This window comes from Eurytemora carolleeae, unplaced genomic scaffold, assembly GCF_000591075.1.
Source record: "Eurytemora carolleeae unplaced genomic scaffold, Eaff_2.0 scaffold24, whole genome shotgun sequence".
Lineage (NCBI taxonomy): Eukaryota > Metazoa > Arthropoda > Copepoda > Calanoida > Temoridae > Eurytemora > Eurytemora carolleeae.
Genome location: NW_019396080.1, coordinates 25,470 through 52,304, shown reverse-complemented (window position 1 = coordinate 52,304; position 26,835 = coordinate 25,470). Strand labels below are relative to the sequence as shown.

Genomic DNA, 26,835 nt, shown 5'->3' with positions numbered 1-26,835 from the left:
ACATTTGAACTGTAAATTGAGAAAATTTGAGTTCCTGTATATCAGGCATAAATATAAGATACTTTGAAGGTACACATACAGTCCAATTAACTTTCAACCCTCCAATTCTGAGCAGCAAACACATTTTTTCTTCACTACAGTTTAAGATTTAAAAGTATGACAGCTAAGCTCCAGAGTGGGGGACTACCCCCCCTCTTGAACTCACAGGTCACAGGTTTCTCCCCCTCACCCTGTATACGCCATTGTCAGAATTATCTTGTCTATTAGGTTGAGCGTTGAAACTAATAATCTAATGTGAGTATGTCATATGTGTAAAAACTCGTGCAACACTGTAAAATAGACAAAAGGAGAAGGTCAAATATATGCCACATTGCTGGTACGACTTTGCGACCTCGTAGCTCTTGCAATTTTGATTTATAGAAAATTTAGCCATCACGCACCTCTGCCCCTTTAGTAAAAGTGAATTCAACCTATATGAATCATAAAGTCTGACCGCGTCAACCTTGTTGTACCGGCTAGTCCTGTCAATAGAGCTAGGTACAGTACAAACTGGGAACGGAAAGGTTGACACGGCTCGGAATTTCAAATATACTACGACTGCCCGTGCCATGGTTACATTGAAGAAATTCATAACAATTTGTTTGTTTTTCTCAATAGCTCTACAACAAGAGGAGTTTAATGATTGAAATTTACTCTAATTCGACCTGAACTATATTTAATGAGAATTTGTAGCCTTCTTTCTCTCTTAAGATTTATATAGCTAGACGTTAACACTTCTTTTAAGATTTGTATAGCTAGACGTGAACACTCCCTTTAAGATTTGTATAGCTAGACGTGAATACTCCTTTTAAGATTAATATAGCTAGACGTGAACACTCCCTTTAAGATTTGTATAGCTAGACGTAAACACTCCCTTTAAGATTTATATAGCTAGACGTGAACACTCCCTTTAAGATTTATATAGCTAGACGTAAAAACTCCCTTTAAGATTTATATAGCTAGTCGTGTTAACAATTTGTAATTAATTTATTTCTAGCGATGTGATTGTGACCACAAAAATATGTATATGATGATGATTATTTCAATTTAAAGACTTTTTTTAATAAATAAAAGATGACAATCTCTGACTTATGTATTAAAATATTTAATTTTTAAGACTAAGGTTGGTTTTGATTTTTGACAAGTTAGGATTTAAAAGATCTGTGTTCTCAATCTATGAAGAAGTAATTTCTTAATAATCGTTATATGTACGTCTGAAATTTTTTATTCTGTAATTTTTTTCATATGCTGCATCTGTATATCTGCATAAACTTTTAAAGAGATCGACTCCAGTAGATGTAATTTCAATTAAACCTCAATTCAATGACAAACCGTATTTACAACAATAACATTTAATTATCTTTATGGGCAACATTTATAGAGTAGCATGCCAGATTCTCAAAGGAACCCTTCAAATCTCAGCCTGAACATGGAACCTTTTTTTCAGGATATCTTACTCAGTATTACTCAGATTAAAGTTTAAAGATACAAGAATTTGAAACAGGGGGTCCCATTAAATAGTACGTCTACTGTCGCTTTAAAGTTTTGAATTGTTAGTTTGGTATATTGTAGTTTTGTATATTGTAGTTTTGTACTTCAAGATAAAATCTTATCCGGGTTTCTAGATCTGATCATGTATTATTTGACCCTGGCAATATATCCCAGAAAAAAAATGTTCTTCAAATATTGAATTTTAAAATTTCAATAAATAATTTATCAAAACTTGACATTTTTTGCTAGATGTATTGAGAAGTAGAGATTTTGAATTCCTCTGTGTTGCTATGGTGGCCAGCCTCCCCCCCCCATCATGCACCCAACCCCCTTGCCTAACCTATATCCTACCCATGGTTATAGGCCTGTGTCTGCTTTGAACTTGTGTAACCTTAAACACTTACCAAATTTCCCAAGGTTGTTTCATAAACTCTATTTCACTTCCTCCAACGCCGTAGCGTCGAAATCTGGTATAAATAGACGTGAACCCTGCTTAAACTCATCAGTTCAATTCCAACCATCAAACAATGAAGAGCTTTGCAATCCTATCTGTTCTAGCGTCCTGTGTTCTCGCCGACGGTCCTGCAGGACACCATGGACATCATACAGGAGTTCATCACGCTCCAGTACATCATGGATCTTTTGTACAACATGCACCAGTTCATCATGCCCAAGTACACCATGCCCCAGTACACCATGTCCCAGTCCACCAGGCCCCTGTTCATCACTCCCCTGTTTTCCATCAGGCCCCTCTTGTGAAACAGGCCCCCGCTCCCCCAGCTGGAAATATTGCTGAACTAGTTGTTGCATCTCCTGAGTTTTCAACCCTATTGGCAGCTGTTCAAGCCGCTGGTCTTGTTGATACTCTTGCCGGAGAGGGTCCCTTCACAGTCTTTGCTCCCACTAACGGAGCTTTCGAGAAGATTCCCCAAGAGACTCTTCAGGGACTTCTAGCTGACAAAGATGCTCTTACTGCTGTTCTTCTTCGTCACGTTGTTCCAGGAGCCGCTCTTCAGGTAAATGGTTTTTATGATTATTATCTTTTTAAAAATAAAATGATCCCCGCAAATTTCCTTAGAATTACCTAAAATACGTCTTAACAGTACTATCCTTTAAGAGACTGTAAGCATAAGTTCAACTGACCCTCCATTTATGTAGAGTGGAATGTAGGATTAACATTAGTAGACTTTAGAACAACTATACAGGGTTATTCAATCTTTGATATCTTGATCAGATACAAGTTTAACCGGTAGCGTTGTAAATCAAACATCTTATTTTTCACAAAACAAAACATTTTTGATAAAATATTATTGATATTTTCTCTGTCAATCTTTTTTCATTTTTTATTTTTTCAGGGTAAAGATGTCCCCAGTGGAAGCACTCCTCTAACCACCGCTGGTGGTGCCGTTATTACCGCCGAAAGGTCAAACTTTATCCAGGTTACCAGCGAGGCTGGGTCAGCTTTTGTCACAAGATTTGATATTCTTGCCAGTAATGGTGTCATTCATGCCATTGATACAGTTATATAAATTGTCTTTTATTTGATTATTGTTAAATAAATGTTAAAAGTTTATCAGTTGTGTCTATTACAATTAAGAAAAGGTTATATTGGTACAATTTTTTAAATTTTGAGCATATTATCACTAATTAAACAATAATTCCAACTTTTTTCAAGTTATATTATCACTAATTAAACAATAATTCCAACTTTTTTCAAGTTATATGTACTCTCTTATCATTACAATTTACTGGATATCTAAATTTTCTTTGGGACCTTACATGACTCCAGAGAAGGTTTATGGATGGTTAGTATTTTAAACAAAATCGTTAAATCGTTAAATTTGTTATTGCTTGATAATTTAAGATGAGAATGCCACAGAGGAAAACTTAAATTGAATCCTTGTATATCTAAGAATATATAACTCTTAATGGACAATTTTACAAAGGGATAAAGTGAAGATTTCTAAATCGTCTTCATAAATTCAGATTATGAATTGAAAACCTAATTTCTGTTTAGATCATAGGTTATTATGATAATATTTCCTTGAATTTCTAATCAATCTTTAACAATAAAATCCATATCATTTATTTTTATAGATTATATTATATTTCAATTAATGTTCTTGTTTCGAATGTCGTCTTGTTATATTTCTATTTTTCCTCTCTCTCTCTTCAGCAAAACGTCACTTTTTTACCTGAAATGAAAAAAAACATACTCCTAATTGTCTTAAATTTTAGTGGGAAGATTTGGGGAATTTAAACCTGCGTTTATGGTCTCCACGCAAAGATGGTAATGCGGAATGCCCGAGCCTGATTTACAATGATATACTTCAAAGCTTTGTCTGATTCAGAATGAATTAAATATGCATGTTTTTGTTTATTAAAACTGTCTATTTTCAATTGTGGTTTCTCTGCAAGTGATTTGCGCATTTCTTGCTTATAAAAACTATGAAGAAATTTCTTCCATAGTTTTGATAAAATAACGGTTGCATGGGTATCGCTGTGAATCGGTTATTGCTATTTTTGCATGGAGAATTACTCGAAATTAAGCATACACTCCCTTTAAGTTAGGAAGATTAATTCAGGAACTTGCATATTTTGTTTACTCAAATATTTTTGACATGATAAACAAAACCTGGTCAGCACTAGCTTGTTTGCATTCCCCCCACAAATTGCAGTACGCTTTCTGTGGAAACATTTTCACGTAAAGACTTTTATACAGTGATAAACAGAAAACTCTGGAATAGAAAGACAACATTTAGACTCAAGATATTACTCAAAACAGTCCAATGAACATATCAGGCACAGCTGCAATTGTTCAGTTTACTTAATTAGTGATTTAATAACAAGCTAGTAAGGCTATTTGCTTTATATCAACACCAAATGCCCTTCAGTGTTGCACTAATGTCGTCTTCCTATTCCACAGTTTCTGGTTATCAACGTAGTTTAAAGGGCACACCACAGAAACTGCCAACTTGTGATTGTTGTGAATGCTCCTCCAAACCGTAATCTGTTAAAATTTTGCGTTATTAGACTTTGCAAAATAAAAAGTATCCTAAGGGTCAAAATTTGGCATAGTGTAAGAAAGACAGATGTTTCGAAAAAACTAATTTAAAATTTGTAACACTTCTCAGAATTTTGAGGAACACCTACATATTCTATCATTATTTTAAGTAACTCGCCCCAAGAAGGAACATTTTTTAGATAAAAACGCTGTACAAAAACTTAACAGTGGGACACATAATACTGGGGAGTAGGAAGACGACATTTCAACAATCTTTTTTATGTTTCTAAAAGCAAGTTTTACCAACAGCTAAAAATAACTAATAATGTGAAATGGGTCTGTATCATACAGGGTGTCCCAAAAAACATGGGAATTCAGTACAAGAAAATTGCAGTATACAAACAGAGTAAACTTGTCCGTCTTCACTGTTCATCTTGCGGAGACAGTATAGACACATCTTTACAGTCTTTTACCATTTTATAAAATAAACTCTAGAAGACATAGTAAAATTATGGCTTTTGAAATTAGGTATTACAATGCTAATTCATAACAAAGACGATATCGAATTCGTCACTGAATTCCCATGTTTTCTGAGACACCCTGTATGTAATATAAAACCCTATTTAATTATATCTTTGTAACCCGTAAATATACGTTATTTAGTTCATTGACCCTATTTGCGGTCAACTTATTTACCTGTACCTTTTTATCTAAATAGACAGTTAAACACAGACTCATGTTATTTACGGATCGTATAAACCTGTATAGGTGGAGAGGATAGAGTTTGTGATAGATTGGAACAGCACATTTAAGCTGATAAAGACTATGGAGGAGTTTAGTCATTTTCTACATGTTTATTGATTGCAAAATTGTAGTCACAATAAGTTTGATTTATTGCATTATGCAATTTTCTTTCTGTGATCAATTAGACATTAACTAAAACGATTTTTCTAAACAAACGAAAAACGATTTCTCACAGAAAACTTTGGAATAGAAGAGCAACTTTTAGACTCAAGATATGACTTGAAATAGTCCAATGAACATGAGGCACAGCAATTGTTCAGTGTAAGGAGACCCATTTCACTTATTTAGTGATTTAATAACATGCTAGTAAGGCTATTTGTTTTATAACAGCATCAATTGCCCTTCAGTGTTGCAGTAAAGTCGTCTTCCTATTCTACAGTTTCTGGTTATCACTGTAGTTTAAAGGGCACACCACAAAAACTGCCAACTTTTAATTATTGTGAAGGCTCCACCAAACCGTAATCTGTTAAAGTTTTGCGTTATTAGACTTTGCAAAATAAGAAGTATCCTAAGGGTCAAAATTTCGCATAGTGTAAGGAAGGCAGATGTTTCGAATAAACAATTTTAAAATTTGCAACACTTCTCAGAACTTTGAGGAACATCTACATATTCCATAGATGCTATCACTATTTTAAGTAACTCACAAAAGAAATGTTAGATAAAAACGCTGTACAAAAACTTAACAGTAGGACACATAATACTGTGGAGAAGGAAGACAATATTTCAACAAGAAAGACGACATTTCAACAATCTTTTTTATGTTTCTAAAAGCAAGTTTTACCAACAGATAAAAATAACTAATAATGTGAAATGGGTCTGTATCCTAGGTACACAAGAATCTATGGTCTGTATGTGTTTATGTATATAGGGTGTCCCAATAAACATGGGAATTCAGTGACAAATTCGATCGATATGGTCTTTTAAAGAAAGCTGTAATCTGTAATCTGTAAGAATTTCGTCTGCTATGTTCACATTTTGTTTGTTTATGTTTTGACTGAATACGGTTGTACTTAGTAAAACAAGAAAATTGCAGTACACAAACAGAGTAAACTTGTCCGTCTTCACTGTTCATCTTGCGGAGACAGTATAGACACATCTTTACAGTCTTTTACCCTTTTTATAAAATAAACTCTAGCAGACATAATGATATTATGGCTTTTGAAATTAGGTATTACAATGCTAATTCATAACAAAGACGATATCGAATTCGTCACTGAATTCCCATGTTTTCTGGGACACCCTGTATGTAATATAAAACCCTATTTAATTATATCTTTGTAACCCGTAAATATACGTTATTTAGTTCATCGACCCTTTTTGCGGTCAACTTATTTACCTTCACCTTTTTATCTAAATAGACAGTTCAACACAGACTCATGTTATTTACGGATAGTATATAACTGGATAGGTAGAGAGGATAGAGTTTGTGATAGATTGAAACAGCGTATTTACGGATCGTATTAACTGGATAGGTGAAGAGGATAGAGTTTGTGATAGACTGAAACAGCACATTTAAGCTGATAAAGACTATGGAGGAGTTTAGGCATTTTCTACATTTTTATTGATTGCAAAATTGTAGTCTCAATAAGTTTGATTTATTGCATTATGCAATTTTCTTTCTCTGATCAAAGATATTAAATAAAACGATTTTTCTGAACAAACGAAAAACGATTTCTAATCGTTATGAAAAATCGTTGTGGTGATAACAAAATATTTTTAAATATGACAACCAAAACTATAATATTTGTATTTAAGTTTAACCTGTGCATAGAATACCCTCGAGGAGAATCAGAGATCCTACATAGTAAAAACCATAAATATCATTCCTTCAGAAAAAGTGCATTCCTTTATAAAAAGCTGGTTTTTTGGTATGCACCAATTTTCATTTAATCCCGCCGGGATATTTTCATTGAAAGATACTTTGAAAATCTACAAAGGCAAAAAAATCCGCAAAATTCTCAAGCCCTCGGGGTTATCATTGAATCCTCTCTTTAAAAAGGAATGTCTACGCCCTCGGGTTTATCATTGAATCCCTCGGGGGTTTAAATTTCCATTGATTCTAATTTGTCTGAGAGTAAATGATACATTTTTAAGATTGGATTTATAATGTGATGAAAATATTAACTTAAACATTTAAAAGAGTTAGTACAGTTAAACCCTAAATATTAAATACATCGAAAGAATTTATCAAATGTCGTCTTGACAATTTTTCAATGGGTTTTATACTAATTTACGTAAATCATAGCATTTGCGAAAATAAATAAATAGCCATGAACATGCGGGAACAGTTTTAAAGAGCTCCATATAATCATTTAATTACAAAACTAAATATCTACAACATTCCATTATCAGAAAGTGAAGAATACGACATTTTATGAATTCTTTCGATGTATGGCTTATTTAGGGTTTAACTGTATGTTACCTAGTAATGTTGCCCCTGGGAGTAGATGCCCTAGACGATCTCAAACTTCTGGAAAAAAATGAAAAAATATTATCTTTATGAAAAATATTATTTTTATGAAAAATATTAATTTTATGAAAAATTTTATTTTTATGAAAAATATTAATTTTATGAAAAAAATGTCTATAAGCTAAAAGCCTACAAAACATAGTTTTAGTCTATGAATTATTTTGCTATAAAATGCCGTTTTAACCCATCAAAAAGTAATCTCGTATTCGGAAATGTGCTGGGTTTCGAATTCGATTTCCATGGATTTTTCAAAGTCACTTTTGGGAAATGCCAGGGCTAGGAGAATCATGGGACAATTGTTTCAAGAATCATACATGTTCAAGTAGATAGAAGACTAAATGCCACAAATAAATTCAAGTCGTCTTGCTGTTGTCATGTTTCGTGGGACACCCTGTAGTAAAATTGAATTCAAAGTAAAATATATTTAAGCCAAAGTTTTTAAATAAACGAAATAAGTTGCAAACAGCCTTTACTATTTAATACAGTGTATGGAAGACGACATTCAAAACTATTTACCAACTGTCATGTTTCGTGGGACACCCTGTAGCTAAAATGTGCAGATCAATTAATCCAATTAAACTAATCTAAGTTTCAACATTAATCTTTTATATAAATACAAGTGATAACTTTAGGATAAGAATGTTAAATTAAAATTCTTTATAATTAATTTATTGCAAGATTTTATTATACTTAAGATCATGAAAAAGAAGACCTTGAGACGCTTTCTCTTGAAGTTGAAGGATAAGCATATTTTATATCAGAGAAAAGACGACCTTTATCCCCTTCAGAGCCATGAAGCCTAAACATAAATTATATTTTTAAAGGGTTTAACAATGTTACAGGGAGTCCCAATAAACGTGGGAATTCAGTGACGAATTGGATATCATCTTTGTTATGAATTAGCATTGTAACACCTGATTTCAAAAGCCTTAATATTGTTATGTCTGCTAGAGTTTACTTTATGAAAAGGGTAAAAGTCTGCAAAGATGTGTCTAAAATGTCTCCGCAAGATGAACAGTGAAGACGGACAAGTTTATTCTGTTTGTATAATGTAATTTTCTTGTTTTCTAAGTACAACCGTATGCAGTCAAAACATAAACAAACAAAATGTGAACATAGCAGACGAAACTCTTACAGATTACAGCTTTCTCGGTAGGTATCACTATACTAAATCAAAGACTTATTTTAAAAGACGATATCGAATTCGTCACTGAATTCCTATGTTTATTGGGACACCCTGTATCTAAAGGAATCCTCAATCTAAAGTGTTTTGACATATTTCAAAAATATCCTCATGCTTTTATTTGGAAATTGATTATATTTAATTCTGAAATGAAAGTGCCTTGCGGATTTATGCAGCATTAAAAAAATAGTGAAGTTGCGTGTATATGTATGTTCCTCCCGATAAAAGTTTACATAGTACCGTTGTGAATCGGGCCTTAAACCCCTTTAAAGGGACTGTAAAGGAAAAATGAAAGGGGTGTATATGCTGACACCTGAGAATCTCAGGACTTGAACAATACATATAAGACAATTATGTGATGTTCCTGTCTTGAGAAATTGATATAATACTGTGTCAAAATTATACCAAAACGTATACATGTAATATATATGTCCATATCACGTGACCAGAATTCCCTCCAATGACAGTGCAGTATACTGGTCACATTATACAGATCGTAGGCACGTGACAACAATACTGCACTGCCATTGGTTGGAGTGCTGGTGACATGGTCCGGACGTATAAATAATATTATCAATTATATCTATTAAAATTAAAAAATTATTAAACTCAAATAACATTAGGAGCAAACTTGAGTTTCTCAGGCTCCTCTGGTATATCCTCGTTTCCAGATTGGTTGAGTATTTGTTGAATATGATCTGTTTTACACAGTTTTATATCAATTTCTCGAGACAAGAACATCAGATAGAACTCTTATAGGTCTCAATCAATTCCTCAGATTCTCAAGTTTCAGCCTATACCCCCCTTTCATTTTCCTTTACAGTCCCTGGGAAGAATACCTTAAAGGAACCGAGTTTCTTGAATCCAGGGAAGTTACAGAAATAGTTCTTCTTGTGGTTCTAAAATATTTGAAAATCTTACGAGGCAGTGTTTTTAGATTCCGCGGGAAACCGATATTTTACACTAGCACGTTCTCCAGTCTTCTGGAACTCAATTTTCAAATATATATCAAAGATATCTACATCATCCTTGTGCAGTGGAAGGGTACCGTTGTGAATCGGATAGGAGACTGTATTCATGAGGACCGGGGCCCGTTACTTGACATTACACTTTAAATCTATTAAGGTTGCAAAAAAATAAAAATTATATTTAATGCAAAACAAATGCAGATTTTGGCAACATCGGGATAAAGGATATCCCATTCAAAAGTTTTCAGCTCAGGTAAAATAAATGCATAATCCTACCTTGGTATATAAGAACCAGATTCTGTAGGAAATGGTGAGGTGTGACGAATTTCTGGATAAAATAGAATTACAAAACAAAAAAATGTTTAAAAGGCCCAAACTATTTTCTAATTAAAAAAAAAATCCCGATGAAATTTCCTGAAGGCATTTTACCAAGCGAACGTCATTATGGGTAATGTATGTTCATCTTCCTATGGGACTGACTTTATGTGCTAAACCTGTAAACTTTATTATTATGTGATATAGATGTTTAAAGGGACTGTAAGCATAATTTCAAATTACATTCCAAACAGGCTACAGTGATACCCTTGAAACCTTAATCTGATATAAAAAAGATTGAAGATAACATCGTTTTTCTGACTCGAAAAGTTTTTTTATATTTAAATTACGCTTACAGTCCCTTTTTATAAATTCCTACATTCCTCACCCCTCCACTTGGGAAAATGCTAATGTGTCGTGTAAGATTAGAATTGAAAGGTCCGTGCAAGAAAATATCTAACCAATGTTTGATGTTCTGTATTCTGGAAACCCATACCGTCTCCCGAACAGATCAGAGGAAAACTATAAAATAAATCTAAATACAAACTCCGATTATCTAATCCTTAAATCTTACCAATGTCTGAGACCTTTGAAAACTGTTTTATCAAATGATCCAAGTTTAAAATATCAGGTTGCAAAAATATAGTAATTAGAAAATTCGAAATTGTGACAAATACTCATTCCTTTGCAACAAACACCTAAATCTAAAGAAATTAATCACCCGTCCCAACCCTATATTTATTTCCTTACATCTCTGCAACCTGTTTTCAAACTTCTAAATCTGCTAGGATAAGCCAATAAGATATCCTATAATGTTTTCCACTTGTTTAAATGTACATACATGTATACATCTTAGTTGTTTTTAAATAAATATTTTCTGAGACAACAAAATCTTTAATGAGTAGAAGTTTAAATACAATATATCTCTGCAACCTGCTTTAAAACTATGAACTCTGCTAGGAATTTGACATTTAGTCAAAGCTAGTTTGAAATATCATCAGTTTACACCATTAAGTTGCAAAGATATAGGAGTTATTATATTAGTTTCAAGGCGAATCCTTAGTTCCAGGGAAGAAAAAATGACTGACAAGAATAAAAATTCTTCCTTTATTAGTTTTTTCTTTTGAAATGTTTTTTCTTAAATTGTGGTTTGTCTATGAAAGTGTCATGTGAAATTATAAGGGGACAGTTCCTTTTGAAAAATATTTTGCTAATATTGCCAGGCTACATGTGATGCATAAAACGTGCTGGATCGACTCTACACTGGGAAGTCCAGACTGGACGGTACGATTGAATGCTTATGATGTACCGGCTCGGATCAAGCATCTTATACCTCTGAGGTCGCTCTTACTGAGCTGTATCCAGCACCTCCGTAATGTAGAGGTTGAGAGCTGGAGGACGGATGTGAGAGAGAGGACGGCCAGATACTAGAGGACAGTCCTCGTCCTGATGGAGGACGCCTGGTTGCGTAATCAGACATATCCCTGAGAAAACAAAACTGCATCTTTCTGTAAGCAAGGCCGGGTGTTACCCCCCCCCCTCCCCCTCTCCTACTTTATTACTTTATTTGGAGGGGTGGGGGGGGGCCGGGGGCGAATTACTGAGAAAAGTCTTGTAAACTTATTTAAAATGTTGGTTGCCAATTGCCATTGTCATTTATTTTTTACAGCACACTGATAAATTTTTAAAATTCTAAATATCCCGTTTGAACCTTCCCGAGGGTAATGTGAGGCCTGGATCAATTAAGCCGTTTTGACGTTTATTGGATATAAACAAACAAACAGACAGACACCCAGACAAGCAAATTATATATATTGATTCCCCCTTGATGCTTCCCTGAATTTAAAAATGTTCAAGTCTAGACAGATTTATGTGATGGGTCGGTATTTCCTTAACATCAATTATAAAAATATTTAAACAAAAAATAACAGCCCCCCCCCCCCCTCTATTTCTCTGTTAAATTCCTCAGTGTAAAATACTGACTAATTTTGACAGTTAAACGCAAAAAATATATTTTTGTAATTTTCCTTGAGTTAAAATCTATTTGTGTAAATGACCTGTGTGTGTGCAGCTGTCTGACCTTGTCACAAGAAATTAAATAAAAACAAACGAAAGGAAAAAAAATGAAAAAAAAAAATTTCTAAATTAAATACAGAAGTCTCGAACTACAGTTGTCGTCGTATATATCAACACAATGAAGACTACTTCCGATTTAAATTTTTTATTTCTACAAAGCTTTTAAACAGCATGAATACACATAAAAATAGAAACAAAGAGAAGCTGCCAATTAACAGCTTCTATTTCTTTACTTGTAAACTTGTAATTCGAAAAAACTTGTTAGAAATCAAAACTTAGATAGAAAAGTCGTCTTCGTTATATTGATATGAACGCCGACCATTGTAGTTAAACCATGAACGACCTGAATTATATCCTCCGACTGTTCTTACATAGATATCAGAAATACCTAAACCTGAACGTAAAACTAAACCTTTAATGTAAAACTGAAAATGATTCTGACAATTAACCCGTAAATGAAATGTGAACCTAAACCTTAGTTTAATAAGATGAACCTGAATATAATTAGGTGAACCTGAACCTGAATATAATAAGATGAACCTAAACCTGAATATAGTAAGATGAACCTGAGCATGAATATAATAGATAAACCTGAATCTGAATATAATAAGATAAACCTGAATATAGAAGATGAACCTAAACCTGAATTTAATAAGATAAACTTAAACCTAAATATAGTAAGATGAACCTTAACCTGAATATAATAAGATGAACCTAAACCTGAATATAATAAGATGAACGTGAACCTGAATATAATAGATAAACCTGAATCTGAATATAATAAGATAAACCTGAATATAAAAGATGAACCTAAACCTGAATTTAATAAGATAAACTTAAACCTGAATATAATAAGATGAACCTGAACCTGAATATAATAAGATGAACTTGAACCTGAATATAATAAGATGAACCTGAGTTGTGAATGCTGAAAGCTAGACTGAATATCGTAGACTGAGAAAATACAAAGAGATGCAACAGTGTGCAAAGTGCTCAGTGCCCATATTTTTACAAAATTTTATTAGAAACACAAGAACAACAATATATTTTAAGAAAAATAAAGCTCAAGTGAAAATTTTGATTTTCAAAAAAATCCCTGAAAGGTGTCTGAATTTATTATGTAAAAGTAATATATACCTATTGTAAGAAAAAGAAAACTGCAAGGTGTGCTTTATTTCTAGGTAAAGATTTCCTTTAATTTACATTTTTGAGAAGTAAAAAAGTGAAATGACGTAGTAACGATAGTATGCTCTACTTGATCCATAAAATCTATGTAATAAAACAAGACATTCCTATATAAATATATTATATATGTTGCCTATAGCCGGCCAAACGGCTGGACCGATTGGACTGAAATTTTTTTGTGAACACTCAGGGGTGGCCGGGGGGTGTTATAGGTTAAAAAATTTATATTTTTTTTTCTAATTTTTTTTTTCAACATTTTTAAAAAAAAATTTCCCACGGGCAACGCCGGGCACTTCAACTATTTACAAATAAAACAATGATGTAGAAAAAAGAACAAACATTAAAGGAATTGAGTCTTTCTCCCAAACTCTGATTTTCTACTCCCTTCATCCTTGCAACCCAATGCCTTAGACCTTAGAATTCTCAATTATGAATTCTCTTAGATCAAATAATCTTAGTTTAAAATATCAAAGGTCTGCACAATCAGATTGCCAAGATAATTAGATTAGAAAATATGAGTTTGGGGCAAAGACTCACTTCCTTTTATTTAAATTCATTGATTTTAAAATATCAAAAAATAGAACAGATCTCAATGAAACAGATCAATCGTGACCAACTCTAATTTTCCAATCTCTTTATCCCAATTCAGGTTGCAAAGATGAAGGGAGTAGAAAATTATAGTTGAGGTAAAAGTCTGTTGCCATTTAGTTGCAGAACTTCTCAATAATTTTCTTGGAAATTATTTCCAGCTTAAACTCTGAGCTGAACTTTCTTTCAACTCAATTTTTGAATTCCTATATCTTTGCTACCTGATGGTGTAAACATACAGTGAGAATCAGAACACTTCGGAACAGGAAGATGCGTATACGGAATCAATTTATGTAATAAGATTTATTTCACAAAATCATTGATTTGATAAATCACAAGTAAAATTATTTGCTTTGTAACGAAATCCGAAACAATTTAGTATTGTTTTAATGTCGTCTTTCTATTTCACAGTTTTCTGGTTCTCACTGTATAATATATCAAACCTGGACACGTTGATCAAGTAGAATTCAAAATTTGATAACTGTATGTCTGCAATATCAGGATGCGAAGATATGGAGATTAGTTCATTTCGTAATACCAGGAATATTAACATCAAAATGATATCGATTGACACGTATTATAGATGTATCTATACTCAGTGTTAAATAATTAGGCTTGTTTCTATTGAATAAGTATGCAATAAATAATACTTATTAATTGACTTCATTTTGTAGTTGACAAGGGTTCACAGGGTTAAATAGTTGAGAAAAAAATGGAAAAACTTTGACATTATAAAAAAGTATATTTAACAACTTTTTTTGTTACTTCTTAAAAATATGAAGATGGATGAAAAGAAATATTATAATATACACCTGTTTTAATTACAGCTGGTTGTTGGGTTGGTGGTATATAACATAATTTTATCCACACATTCAATGAGAGTATAGAGATGTACGCCAAAATATCAGGAATAAAATCAATTAATTAGAATTTTCATTTTTATTAAAATAATTTCATTCACCTTAAAAACTATCAAAGTTTTATGAGATTCTTTCAAAGTTTATGAGATTTCAATCAAAGTTATATGCTATTCTATCAAAGTTATGAGTTCTATCAAAGTTTTATGAGTTACTTTCAACGTGTTATGAGTTACAGGCAAAGTTTAATGAGTTTCTATCAAATGCTTGAAAATAGTTATTTTTCATTAAAAAATGGTTTTCTACTAGGACGAGGATTACCTCTTATCTTTATCTTCCTCTCCTCGCCTACCCTCGGTCAGGTAAAACTGAATTTTTGAAAATTAAATTTTTATTTTAAAAGTCCGTTTCTTTAGTTTAATCCTTTTTTTTCTGTTAAAAGTTCGTTTCTTTAATTTTATCAATGTGAGTTATATTCATGAGGAACACGACTTTAGACTCAAGTTCTGACTTTAATAAGACGCAGTAACTATTCAGTTTAAACAGACCCATTTCACTTAAAAGGTATAAGAACAATCTGTAAATACGACTAAAACTTTGTAAATGTGACAAATTAAAGGTTGAATATGGTCTTCTGCCTTAAATACTGATATTGGATAGCTAATTTATTGCTGTAGGAAAGAAAGAAACAAGTTGTCAGTAGTAGAGAATTATGAATATAAGGAAGCTTTGTACCTGAAAACTAAATATTAAAAGTTTTTATGGCAGCATGGATAATAAAATTGTTTAAAACTTTATTTCTGGAATCAACGTTTTCAAAACGGTTCTTTTGATATAGGCATCATATATATGAATGTGTTGTTTTATTATATAGACTATATAAAATTTTAGAGTTTGCAAAGAGAAATGTCTTCCTTTACTTGTGGTGATGTTACTTCATCTGGGGTAAGTGTAATCTTTTTAATGAATTCTTTAAAATACCATAAATTATCTAAAAGAACAAATATCTAAACTAACTGAATAAAATTACAGCTAATTTTTTGCAGAATTGAGAATGCAGCAAAAATGGAAATAAAAATAAGTGTTTAGAAAATGTATTTTAGGAATTTAATTTTGTATCCCCCGCCTATCCTGCTAGTGTTGGACTTGGTAATCTAACTTGTCAACTTACAGTTGATCATGGATGTCCTCTAACAGGTTCGTTAACTTAAAATTCCGGGGGGGGGGGGGGTCTCTGACTATGTCTTGGAAAAAAGGTTCTAAAGTCAATGTTTAAATAGGAGGTGAGATTGTCTCATTGTGATCTTGCCTGGCTACATTTGTTTCAAAAACGTGCTGGGTCGACATTACATTGGGTAGTCCAGACTGGACAGTATGACTGAATGCATATACGGCACATGTTTTATCGATGTAAGGTACTTTCCCAAAGGCATTTCCCCAAGCGATAACTTTCCAAATTTGTTCTAACCGCAGTGCTCGGCCCTTAGACTGTTCTAACCGCAGTGTGAACTTAATAAGTGATTTAATAAGTGTCTAGTAAAACTATTTGATTTATGACAAGTTCAAATACACTTTAATGTTGCTACAAAGTCGTCTTTCTATTTCGGAGTTTTCTGGTAATCAGTGTACTCTGTACATGAAATTTATAACTTTTATTTTACGACGAAATAATAAATTTTGTTCTTTTTGTAGAATCGTCTTCAATCTGTCAACTGAGATTGGATTTTACGGAAATGGTAGTTCAGCCTCCACTAGTGGGAACCTGCAGGTAGGTCAGCCTCCACTAGTGGGAACCTGCAGGTAGGTCAGCCTCCACTAGTGGGAAACTGCAGGTAGGTCAGCCTCCACTAGTGGGAACCTGCAGGTAGGTCAGCCTCAACTAGTGGGAACCTGCAGGTAGTTCAGCCTCCACTAGTGGGAACCTGCAGGTAGGTTTTTCTAAGTCAAGAAAAAATAGAAAAGTTTGCTAAACTTTAGATCAAAATCATGCTTGATCATATCCACACAATTTATCCACACCGCAAAGGAAACTTCAAAATTAAATAATACATTAATGGCAATCTTCACTGTATCTGTCTCAGGCTGAGCAAATTGTTCTGTTAACGAAACGGAGGTTTTGAAAATAAACGGAAGAGGCCACAACGATTAACGAACGGAAAAAAACCGTTAATTTTTAAGTCGTTAACAAAACGGATTAGCCGTTTTGAAGAAAAAATTCAAAACGGTGAATTTCTTTTTTTCTGCTTTTTGATCTCTATATCCACAAATCAAAAGTTCTCACCTCAGGTTTACATAAAAATAAATTAGAAAATAGATTTTGTGGCGAGGAATCAGTTTCTTTAGATAATTTTGATCTTTTAACACATAATTTCGAATACCAGGGTTAAGGTTTAAACATAAAACTTATGATTGCTCAATGTTATAAAAAACAAAACAATTTCTTCATGGAATGCCAATCCAATTTTAAGTGTACCATCTAAGAATCACAACAGGGAAGTGCTTTTAATTTTCAGAAAAAAACGCAAGACAAAATCACACTCGGTTGCAAACATGTGGTCGGCGTTTATATCAATACAGTGAAGACAACCTTTTTTACGTTTTGATCTCTACCAAGCAGTTAATTGACAGCTTCTCCTAGTGTCCATGTTTATGTGTATTCATAATGTTTGAACAGCTTGGTAAAAATCAAAATTGAAATTGACACTCCTGTATGCCGAGCCCATTAGCGCCTGATCCAATCAGGGTTCAGTCATGTGTTTGTTGTCTATTCTGAACCAATAAAAATTGTATGGCGGTAACATCTATCTTAATATGTATCTTATTATCCAATTAGAGATATTAGTCCTTCAATTGCATTGGCGGTATCAGTAAATGTAAATATTTACTTCTACTGAAACTATGAAAGTTGTCTTGATTGTCTTAATATTTACGAGTTACGAGCTACGACTGTGCTTAGTGCGTAGAGATACTATCTTTTCAGAATGGCATTTAATTTCATTGTTCCTTTCACATTTTTTATAACGTCTAGATTGGATAAAATGTACCTAAACGCCAACGGAAGGTATCCATTACTATGTGGAGAAAACACGGGGCATCATATGTATATAGGTCAGCATTTTAAAAAAAATATTATCCATTGCATTAGTAACAAATTGGTAATTAATGTTTGCACTTAAAATTATTAATATTATTCATTGGATTGGTAATGAATATTTATATATTTAATGTTAGCATTGAAATTATTATTAATATCCATTTTTTCATTTCATTAAAAATTAATAAGTATAAGCGTTTTCGAGGATTTGTGAATTTAATCCTATTAAATATAGATTTAATCTTGATCTAGATGTGCAACTGATCTTATCTTGATTTAGATGTAAAAATAGAGCTACAACTGATTTAATCTTGATTTAGATGTATAATAGAGCTTGCTACAACTGATCTTATCTTGATTTAGATGTAAAATAGAGTAACAACGGATTTAATCTTGATTCAGATGTATAATAGAGCTTGCTACAACTGATCTTATTTAGATTTAGATCTTGCTACATCTGATTTAATCTAGATTAAGATGTTGTGGATCTTGCTACATTTGATTTAATCTGGATTTAGATGTAATAGATCTTGCTACATCTTATTTAATCTGGATTTAGATGTAGTAGATCTTGCTACATCTGATTTAATCTGGATTTAGATGAAATAGATCCTGCTACATCGATTAAATCTGGATTTAGATGTAGTAAATCTTGCTACATCTGAGATTTATTCTTGATTTAGACGTAGCTGATCGTGCAACAACTGATTTAATGTGGATTTAGATGTAGTGGATATTGCTACATCTGATTTAATCTTGATTTAGATGTAGTGGATCTTGCTACATCTGATTTAATCTGGATTTAGATGTATTAGATCTTGCTACATCTGATTTAATCTGGATTTAGATGTAGTAGATCTTGCTACATCTGAATTAATCTGGATTTATATGTTGCAAATCTTGCTACATCTGATTTAATCTGGATTTAGATGTAGTATATCTTGCCACATCTGATTTATAATCTTGATTTAGATGAAGTAGATCTTGCTACATCTGATTTAATCTGGATTTAGATGAAATAGATCTTGCTACATCTGATTTAATCTTGATTTAGATGTAGCAGATCTTGCTACATCTGATTTAATCTGGATTTAGATGTATTAGATCTTGCTACATCTGATTTAATCTGGATTTAGATGTAGCAAATCTTGCTACATCTGATTTAATCTGGATTTAGATGTAGTAGATCTTGCTACATCTGATTTAATCTGGATTTAGATGTATTAGATCTTGCTACATTTGATTTAATCTTGATTTAGATGTAGCAGATCTTGCTACATCTGATTTAATCTGGATTTAGATGTAGTAGATCTTGCCACATCTGATTTATAATCTTGATTTAGATGAAGTAGATCTTGCTACATCTGATTTAATCTTGATTTAGATGTAGTAGATATTGCTACATCAGATTTAATCTGGATTTAGATGTAGTGGATATTGCTACATCTGATTTAATCTTGATTTAGATGTAGTGGATCTTGCTACATCTGATTTAATCTGGATTTAGATGTATTAGATCTTGCTACATTTGATTTAATCTTGATTTAGATGTAGCAGATCATGATACATCTGATTTAATCTTGATTTAGATGTACTAGATCTTGCTTCATATGATTTAATCTTGATTTAGATGTAGCTGATCGTGCAACAACTGATTTAAACCTGATGTTGTCTGATCTCCAAGAATCTATGTACTCCTGCCCAGATAAATTTGGTATTTTCAAGGTAGTATTCTTATACAGTCGTCGTCGTATTTATTGCTTGTAAACTTTGTATATTTGAAAGATGCTGTATTTTATAAATTTTTTCTGTTATCATTGGTGTCTGCTTTTATTGGTAAATTTTAACTTTTGAAGACAAAATTCTAAACTTAAGCCATTAATAAACCTTCCCTGGGGTTGGATATTGAATAGCTCGTAGAAGCCAATTATTTGTTTTGTTTAGGCAACCCCTGCATCTGAAGGCCTGCGTGAAATACAAGATCGACAATCAGGAAAACATATTACTGTTAGTTTAGTAGACTCAGAGAACTTAGCAACAGCTTCATTCCCCACTAGAAGAGCATGGAAAATAAAGGTAGGATTAAAGGGATTCCCCACTATAAGAGCATGGAAGATAAAGGTAGGATTAAAGGGATTCCCCGCTAGAAGAGCATGGAAGATAAAGGTAGGATTAAAAGGATTCCACACTAGAAGAGCATGGAAGATAAAGGTAGGATTAAAGGGATTCCCCACTAGAAGAGCATGGAAGATAAAGGTAGGATTAAAGGGATTCCCCACTAGAAGAGCATGGAAGATAAAGGTAGGATTAAAGGGATTCCCCACTAGAAGAGCATGGAAGATAAAGGTAGGATTAAAGGGATTCCCCACTAGAAGAGCATGGAAGATAAAGGTAGGATTAAAGGGATTCCCCACTAGAAGAGCATGGAAGATAAAGGTAGGATTAAAGGGATTCCCCACTAGAAGAGCATGGAAGATAAAGGTAGGATTAAAGGGATTCCCCACTAGAAGAGCATGGAAGATAAAGGTAGGATTAAAGGGATTCCCCACTAGAAGAGCATGGAAGATAAAGGTAGGATTAAAGGGATTCCCCACTAGAAGAGCATGGAAGATAAAGGTAGGATTAAAGGGATTCCCCACTAGAAGAGCATGGAAGATAAAGGTAGGATTAAAGGGATTCCCCACTAGAAGAGCATGGAAGATAAAGGTAGGATTAAAGGGATTCCCCACTAGAAGAGCATGGAAGATAAAGGTAGGATTAAAGGGATTCCCCACTAGAAGAGCATGGAAGATAAAGGTAGGATTAAAGGGATTCCCCACTAGAAGAGCATGGAAGATAAAGGTAGGATTAAAGGGATTCCCCACTAGAAGAGCATGGAAGATAAAGGTAGGATTAAAGGGATTCCCCACTAGAAGAGCATGGAAGATAAAGGTAGGATTAAAGGGATTCCCCACTAGAAGAGCATGGAAGATAAAGGTAGGATTAAAGGGATTCCCCACTAGAAGAGCATGGAAGATAAAGGTAGGATTAAAGGGATTCCCCACTANCCAGGTACCTTACATCCATATTTAACCCAATATATTCTTAACAGAATACTCCCAGGTACCTTATATCCATATTTAACCCAATATATTCTGAACAGAATACTCCCAGGTACCTTACATCCATATTTAACCCAATATATTCTTAACAGAATACTCCCAGGTACCTTATATCCATATTTAACCCAATATATTCTGAACAGAATACTCCCAGGTACATCCATATTTAACCCAATATATTCTTAACAGAATACTCCCAGGTAACTTACATCCATATTTAACCCAATATATTCTGAACAGAATACTCCCAGGTACCTTATATCCATATTTGACCCAATATATTCTTAACAGAATACTCCCAGGTACCTTACATCTATATGTAACCCAATATATTCTTAACAGAATACTCCCAGGTACCTTATATACATATTTAACCCAATATATTCTGAGCAGAATACTCCCAGGTACCTTACATCCATATTTAACCCAATATATTCTGGACAGAATACTCCTAGGTACCTTCCATATTTAACCCAATACATTCTGAACAGAATACTCATAGGTACCTTACATCCATATTTAACCCAATATATTCTTAACAGAATACTCCCAGGTACCTTATATCCATATTTAGCCCAATATATTCTTAACAGAATACTCCCAGGTACCTTACATCCATATTTAACCTAATATATTCTGAACTGAATGCTCCCAGGTACCTTATATCCATAATTAACCCAATATATTTTTAACAGAATACTCCCAGGTACCTTATTTCCATATTTAACCTAATATATTCTTAACAGAATACTCCCAGGTACCTTATATACATATTTAACTCAATACTTAACTTATATATCGGTTATATTGGCATTGCCATGCTTTGCATGGATGGTCACTTGAAATTACACTTACACTCCAGTTAAGATTAAACTTCTCACCAATTTTACTTAATCAAATTTTGAAAACTATTGGGTTGTCATTAACACTTCCGTATTAACTGTTTGCTTTTCTAAGAAAAGGTTCGTTTTTTATAAAAATTCAGAACAAAATGATTTTTTTAACGATGCCCAGCCCTTTTTTATTATATATTTATGCAGACAGCTGAGCCTGGTTCCTCCAGTTTAACCAACACAACTGATCTTCAAGATATATTTATATAGGCATCTGAGCACGGTTCGTTCAGTTTAACCAACACAACTAATCTTCAAGATATATTTATATAGTCAGCTGAGCCTGGTTCGTTCAGTTTAACCAACACAACTAATCTTCAAGATATATTTATATAGGCAGCTGAGCCCGGTTCGTTCAGTTTAACCAACACAACAGATCTGCAAGAAAACCAACAAGATCAGGTACATTGGTATATTTTCTCGTGTAGTAATTTTTCTTTCCTCCCCGCCTTTTTTTGAAAATCATTTTCCTCCCCAGAATTACATATTTTTGCGCTATTCTTATAAATATATTTTCTTGTAAAGTAATAGTATAACTAAAATAATTGTAAAGATCAAATTGAAAATTGAAAGAGGTTGTGCTTCTTTGATCTTTTAAAATAGTTTTCGGCATTTAAGGTTATAATGCAAGGAAAGTTAATTGCAGTTTCGTATGCTGTGCGTTCATATTAAAAACAGTTCTCTCTAGGCGGAATTTGTAAACAAGAATAGATGCATCATGCACTGTTCGTTTAGTATCCGAGGAGGATAAAAACATTGAATTTTGAAAGTTTGATAATTCACCTAATAGTTTCCTAAGACCAAAATATATTGATTTTTTGTGAAAGATGGATCCCATGTCAGGACTCAGGCTGTGACATCCGCCTTGTGTTTACATTACCGCCCAGAGACAGTACACTGCAGTACAGTACAAAAGATGCGTACACCACTGAAATAACTTTTCTTGCATTATAACCTTCATGGCATGCATTTGTTAATCTAATTTTACAAATATGTGGCCTTTTTTGTGCTTTCAAAATTACCAGAGTAGAGATATAAAGAATTTTGGTAAAATTTCATTTTATTAAATAAAACAAAAAATATTTTATTTCGAATGAAATCTTTCGTAACCCTTTCGTATCCTCGGTGATTTTGAAAGCCCAAAAACGGCAAACCACATTTTAGATATGGCAGGACTAGGGCTATTGTGTAATAATTTTTTCATCAAAGGCAATTTTAAATTCGTCTAATAAATTGTAAATAAATTCTGATTGTTTGTGATTATTACTGTATGCATGTATCTGCAGGAGACTCATGGATCAGCTAATGGAAGAAGTTGTAAGTCTGATTATTTACTAATCCCTGGGGGACACTGTAAAAATGATAAATCACACTTTTCCACGGACAGGTCATTTTTTACATTTTATTCATGAAAATAAATCGGTTGACATGTTTTTGTTGTTGTTTATCCATGAACCTTCCCTAAATATTAAATACATGGGAAGAACTTATGGAAGGTCGTCTTGACAATTTTTACGTAAACCTCAGTAATTGCGAAAACAAATAAATAGCCATAAATATGTGGGAACGGTTTTATAGAGATCCATATAATCATTTAATTAAAAGACTAAATATCTGCAACATTCCATTTTCACAAAGTGAAGAATACGACATTTGGTAAATTCTTTCGATGTATGGCTTATTTAGGGTTTAACTGTATTTTACAAATCTAGGTTTTGTGGAAATTCTCTTGGCGTACAAAACATGAGACAACCCATCCTCTCTTACTCAAAGTAAGCAATACGTATATTCCCTAAAAATCCTCCAATTTTTTATCTAATAATAATCTATAGAAATGGAGTTGTAGATTAATTAATTAATTAATGTCGATGTAATATCAAGTAACCCATCATACTTAAATTAGATATTCATAAGCACAATTAAAACTGATACCTCTTAAACCTTTATCATAGAAACAATAAAAAGATATCATCATTTTGAAAAGTGATTTATTAAGACATTCCTTTCGATGTCTCTTCTGCATAAATCTGTACGTCACTTTTACAGAAAGCCCAGTTCACTTGCAATTTAGCAATTTTCAAATTTAAAATTTAAAAAAATAATGAGATTTAGGTTTAAAATATATCGTTGTGAATCCAAATAAAACCTTTCAATTTAAAGTCACATTGTGGTTTAAACAGAGAAAACTGTTTCTTCACTCATAGTTTTTTATCCAGGCCGTTTTTGTTCCGTGTTGTGACAGATTCTGATGAGCTGACAAACTCTATTGATTATATGAACAGAGGCTTCCATCTTAACTATCATCAACTACCATGCTCGGCTTGAATCTAACTATCCAACTACAGTCTTCGTCGTATATATCAATACAATAAAGACGACTTTATATCTAAATTTTGATTTATACAAAGTTTTAAAATATAATGGATATATATAAACATTGAAACAAAGAAAATCGGCCAATTAAGAGCTTCTCTTTTGTTTACTTGTAAACTTGTAATTTAAAAAAAGCTTGTTTGAAATCAAAACTTAATTAAAAAGTCGTCTTCATTGTATTGATATAAACGCCGACCACTGTATCAATTTTGAAATTATGAACATTTTGTTCTGAATAATGAGATAGAGATATCTCACAATTTTTTTTCGACCAAAATGTTTGTAATTCCGAATATGCTTTCGTTAACAAAACACGGCCACGATGAATTATGTTCAAAAGTTTATTTTTGAAATTTAAATTTTTTCGATGCTCTTTTTAAATGCAGAGTGCCATTAACGATTTACAACGATATGCAATGACACTGCATATCATTACTTTAACTTGAATGGGTACTGTTGTGAATCTTCAAGGTATATAATTTTAATGGAGGGTTATAAACATACATACTAGGACTGCATCATAATTTTGAATTTAAAGAGGGACATCAACGATTCACAACAGTGCCCTTGAATCCTTAATCTGATCAAACATGTGGAAGATAACGTCGTTTTTCTTCTGACAAAAATGTTTATTTCTGATATTTTCTCCAGTCTTTCTTAAAGCCAAGAAATGTTCGTCACAAAAAAAAAAACCTGGTTACCAAATTCTTGGTCACTGATCAAACAGAGCTTTTAGTTTTAAGGGTGTAAATTGGGCTTGCCATCCACGGTTTTAAAATTTCAACAATTTTTGCTGTTTTTTATTGTTTAACTTAGTTTGTAAGTTTTGTGTTTTAAATTCGTATTTATGTACTAGCTTAGTAAGCATGTATTTATGTACTAAGCATGTATTTATGTACTAAGCATGTATTTTCTTGTGGTCAACATAATGTTTAGCTGTAAGAGATATTTTTATATTGATGATGATGATAATGAATAAAAATGCTCAATTTTAATAGAAAAAATATTTAATTTGTGCTTTTAAGCAAAAACTTGTATGTTTTGTGAGTTGGTTCTCATACAGTTATGATTCCTGAATGATTGCACTAGTAAAATTATATAAAATTTATATAAAGCTCCAATAGTTCTGCAAACGATTAAGAATTTGTGAAATTTAGAAAAACAAAAAAGAAGTCTTAATCTCAATTAAAGTAGACACCTTAATATAAATTGTTCATGAATTATTAAAAAGTTTTGAGATTTTTCACAAGGCGTTTGTTGAATGTAAAAGCCGAATGTTGAAGATCAGAATTTTGGACGAGGAGACAGAATTGTAGAGGCTTGGAGACGTAGCGAGAGGCACTGAAATGGTTTAGAGAGGCTTGGAGTTCACATTTTCCGTAAAATTGAAATGTATCAAATGAAACCTCATCAAACAACCTTGTTTTCGGCAGAATGTGGTTTCATGCACCATGTTTCTATTCGTCTTTATTTTTTTTTATCAAAAGTTACATGTAATGTAATCCAAAATACGATTAATTCCACGTATTTTGAATAAAATGTTGGTTCATTCTTAAAAGAACATTCATGTGGTTCTGCCGAATTCAACAATCAAAGTTAAATTTAAAATAAAAAAGATCATACTCATATGTTTTAAAAGCTTTATTCTTATTTAATTAAACAATTGTAAGCCTCATTTTTAAGTTACAATTATGTGTTTGGTATAATGTGCTTGTGATGTCCATATTTAATACAGATAAAATTGTGAATTAGTTTTTTGCAANTGGAAACTGCAATATTTCCTGTCTACATAATGGAAACTGAAATATTTCCTGTCCACATAATGGAAACTGCAATGTTTCCGTTGTACTAGTGGAAACTGGACGATTCATGGAAACTGGAAAATATTCTGTCTTCTTAATGGAAACTGGAATATTTCTGGTTTACATATTAGATACTGTATAATTTCCGTTTTATATACATGGAATTTGGAATATTTCCGGTTTTCGGAATGGCCACTTGAATATTTCCGGTTTACAAGAAACTGGAACGTTTTGTTCTATGAGATGTAATACGGTCATTTCTCTGTTTCCATTTCGGACAATATCCACGAAGCAATTTTAACATAATAAAAATGAAAGTTAATAATTATTTTACCTTTACATTTCTCGAACCAGGCTTCAACATTTTTGAAGGCGGACACATCCAGCACATCCTATTCATGAAGAATTCATGATGGTTTCATTTTAGAAGAAGTCTAGAGATGGGCGCATTCAGCTTTTTTCATTTCGTTTGTTCATCCTGTTTATTACTCGCTTAAAAAATTATTTTGTTCGTTCTCAAAATCATCGCTCAATTTCCATCAATTTCGTTCGTTTTCTCACTGAACGATCATATTTAATTGCGATATACCCA

The 26,835-nt window shown here is 32.7% G+C and overlaps 4 protein-coding genes and 2 long non-coding RNA genes across 6 annotated transcripts in view; 4 read left to right on the top strand and 2 right to left on the bottom strand.

Moving 5' to 3' along the window:
* The first annotated feature begins 2,018 nt into the window (after positions 1 to 2,018).
* On the top strand, positions 2,019 to 3,103 carry LOC111716503 (uncharacterized protein SYNPCC7002_A0175). Its single transcript, XM_023491982.1, has 2 exons — positions 2,019 to 2,546; positions 2,886 to 3,103. The coding sequence occupies exons 1-2, from the start codon at positions 2,058 to 2,060 to the stop codon at positions 3,057 to 3,059; spliced, it is 663 nt and encodes a 220-aa protein (XP_023347750.1). The 5' UTR covers positions 2,019 to 2,057; the 3' UTR covers positions 3,060 to 3,103.
* A 1,373-nt stretch (positions 3,104 to 4,476) lies between these two features.
* On the bottom strand, positions 4,477 to 13,347 carry LOC111716197 (uncharacterized). Its single transcript, XM_023491632.1, has 9 exons — positions 13,265 to 13,347; positions 11,608 to 11,758; positions 10,736 to 10,796; positions 10,236 to 10,287; positions 9,831 to 9,890; positions 8,521 to 8,607; positions 7,761 to 7,808; positions 7,046 to 7,135; positions 4,477 to 4,540 (listed from the first exon to the last, which is right to left on the bottom strand). Exons 2-9 carry the CDS (start codon positions 11,752 to 11,754, stop codon positions 4,477 to 4,479), a joined length of 609 nt encoding a protein of 202 aa, XP_023347400.1. The 5' UTR covers positions 11,755 to 11,758; positions 13,265 to 13,347.
* A 1,945-nt stretch (positions 13,348 to 15,292) lies between these two features.
* Positions 15,293 to 21,146, top strand: LOC111716185 (collagen alpha-2(IV) chain). Its single transcript, XM_023491621.1, has 7 exons — positions 15,293 to 15,342; positions 15,872 to 15,925; positions 16,084 to 16,177; positions 16,673 to 16,748; positions 18,009 to 18,088; positions 19,705 to 19,799; positions 20,019 to 21,146. The coding sequence occupies exons 2-7, from the start codon at positions 15,887 to 15,889 to the stop codon at positions 21,144 to 21,146; spliced, it is 1,512 nt and encodes a 503-aa protein (XP_023347389.1). The 5' UTR covers positions 15,293 to 15,342; positions 15,872 to 15,886.
* Positions 21,147 to 22,291: 1,145 nt separating this feature from the next.
* Positions 22,292 to 24,620, top strand: LOC111716416 (uncharacterized). Its single transcript, XR_002768483.1, has 4 exons — positions 22,292 to 22,470; positions 23,355 to 23,455; positions 23,781 to 23,840; positions 24,285 to 24,620. It is a non-coding gene; the product is annotated as an uncharacterized LOC111716416 (long non-coding RNA).
* A 31-nt stretch (positions 24,621 to 24,651) lies between these two features.
* LOC111716410 (uncharacterized) lies at positions 24,652 to 25,133 on the top strand. Its single transcript, XR_002768481.1, has 2 exons — positions 24,652 to 24,891; positions 25,004 to 25,133. It is a non-coding gene; the product is annotated as an uncharacterized LOC111716410 (long non-coding RNA).
* A 1,349-nt stretch (positions 25,134 to 26,482) lies between these two features.
* LOC111716398 (glutathione S-transferase 1) overlaps positions 26,483 to 26,835 on the bottom strand; it is a 5,384-nt gene continuing 5,031 nt past the window's right edge. Inside the window, exon 7 of the mRNA XM_023491846.1 lies at positions 26,483 to 26,635. Within this exon, the coding sequence (XP_023347614.1) occupies positions 26,498 to 26,635 (138 nt within the window). The 3' untranslated portion in view covers positions 26,483 to 26,497. The remainder of the gene's footprint in view (positions 26,636 to 26,835) is intronic.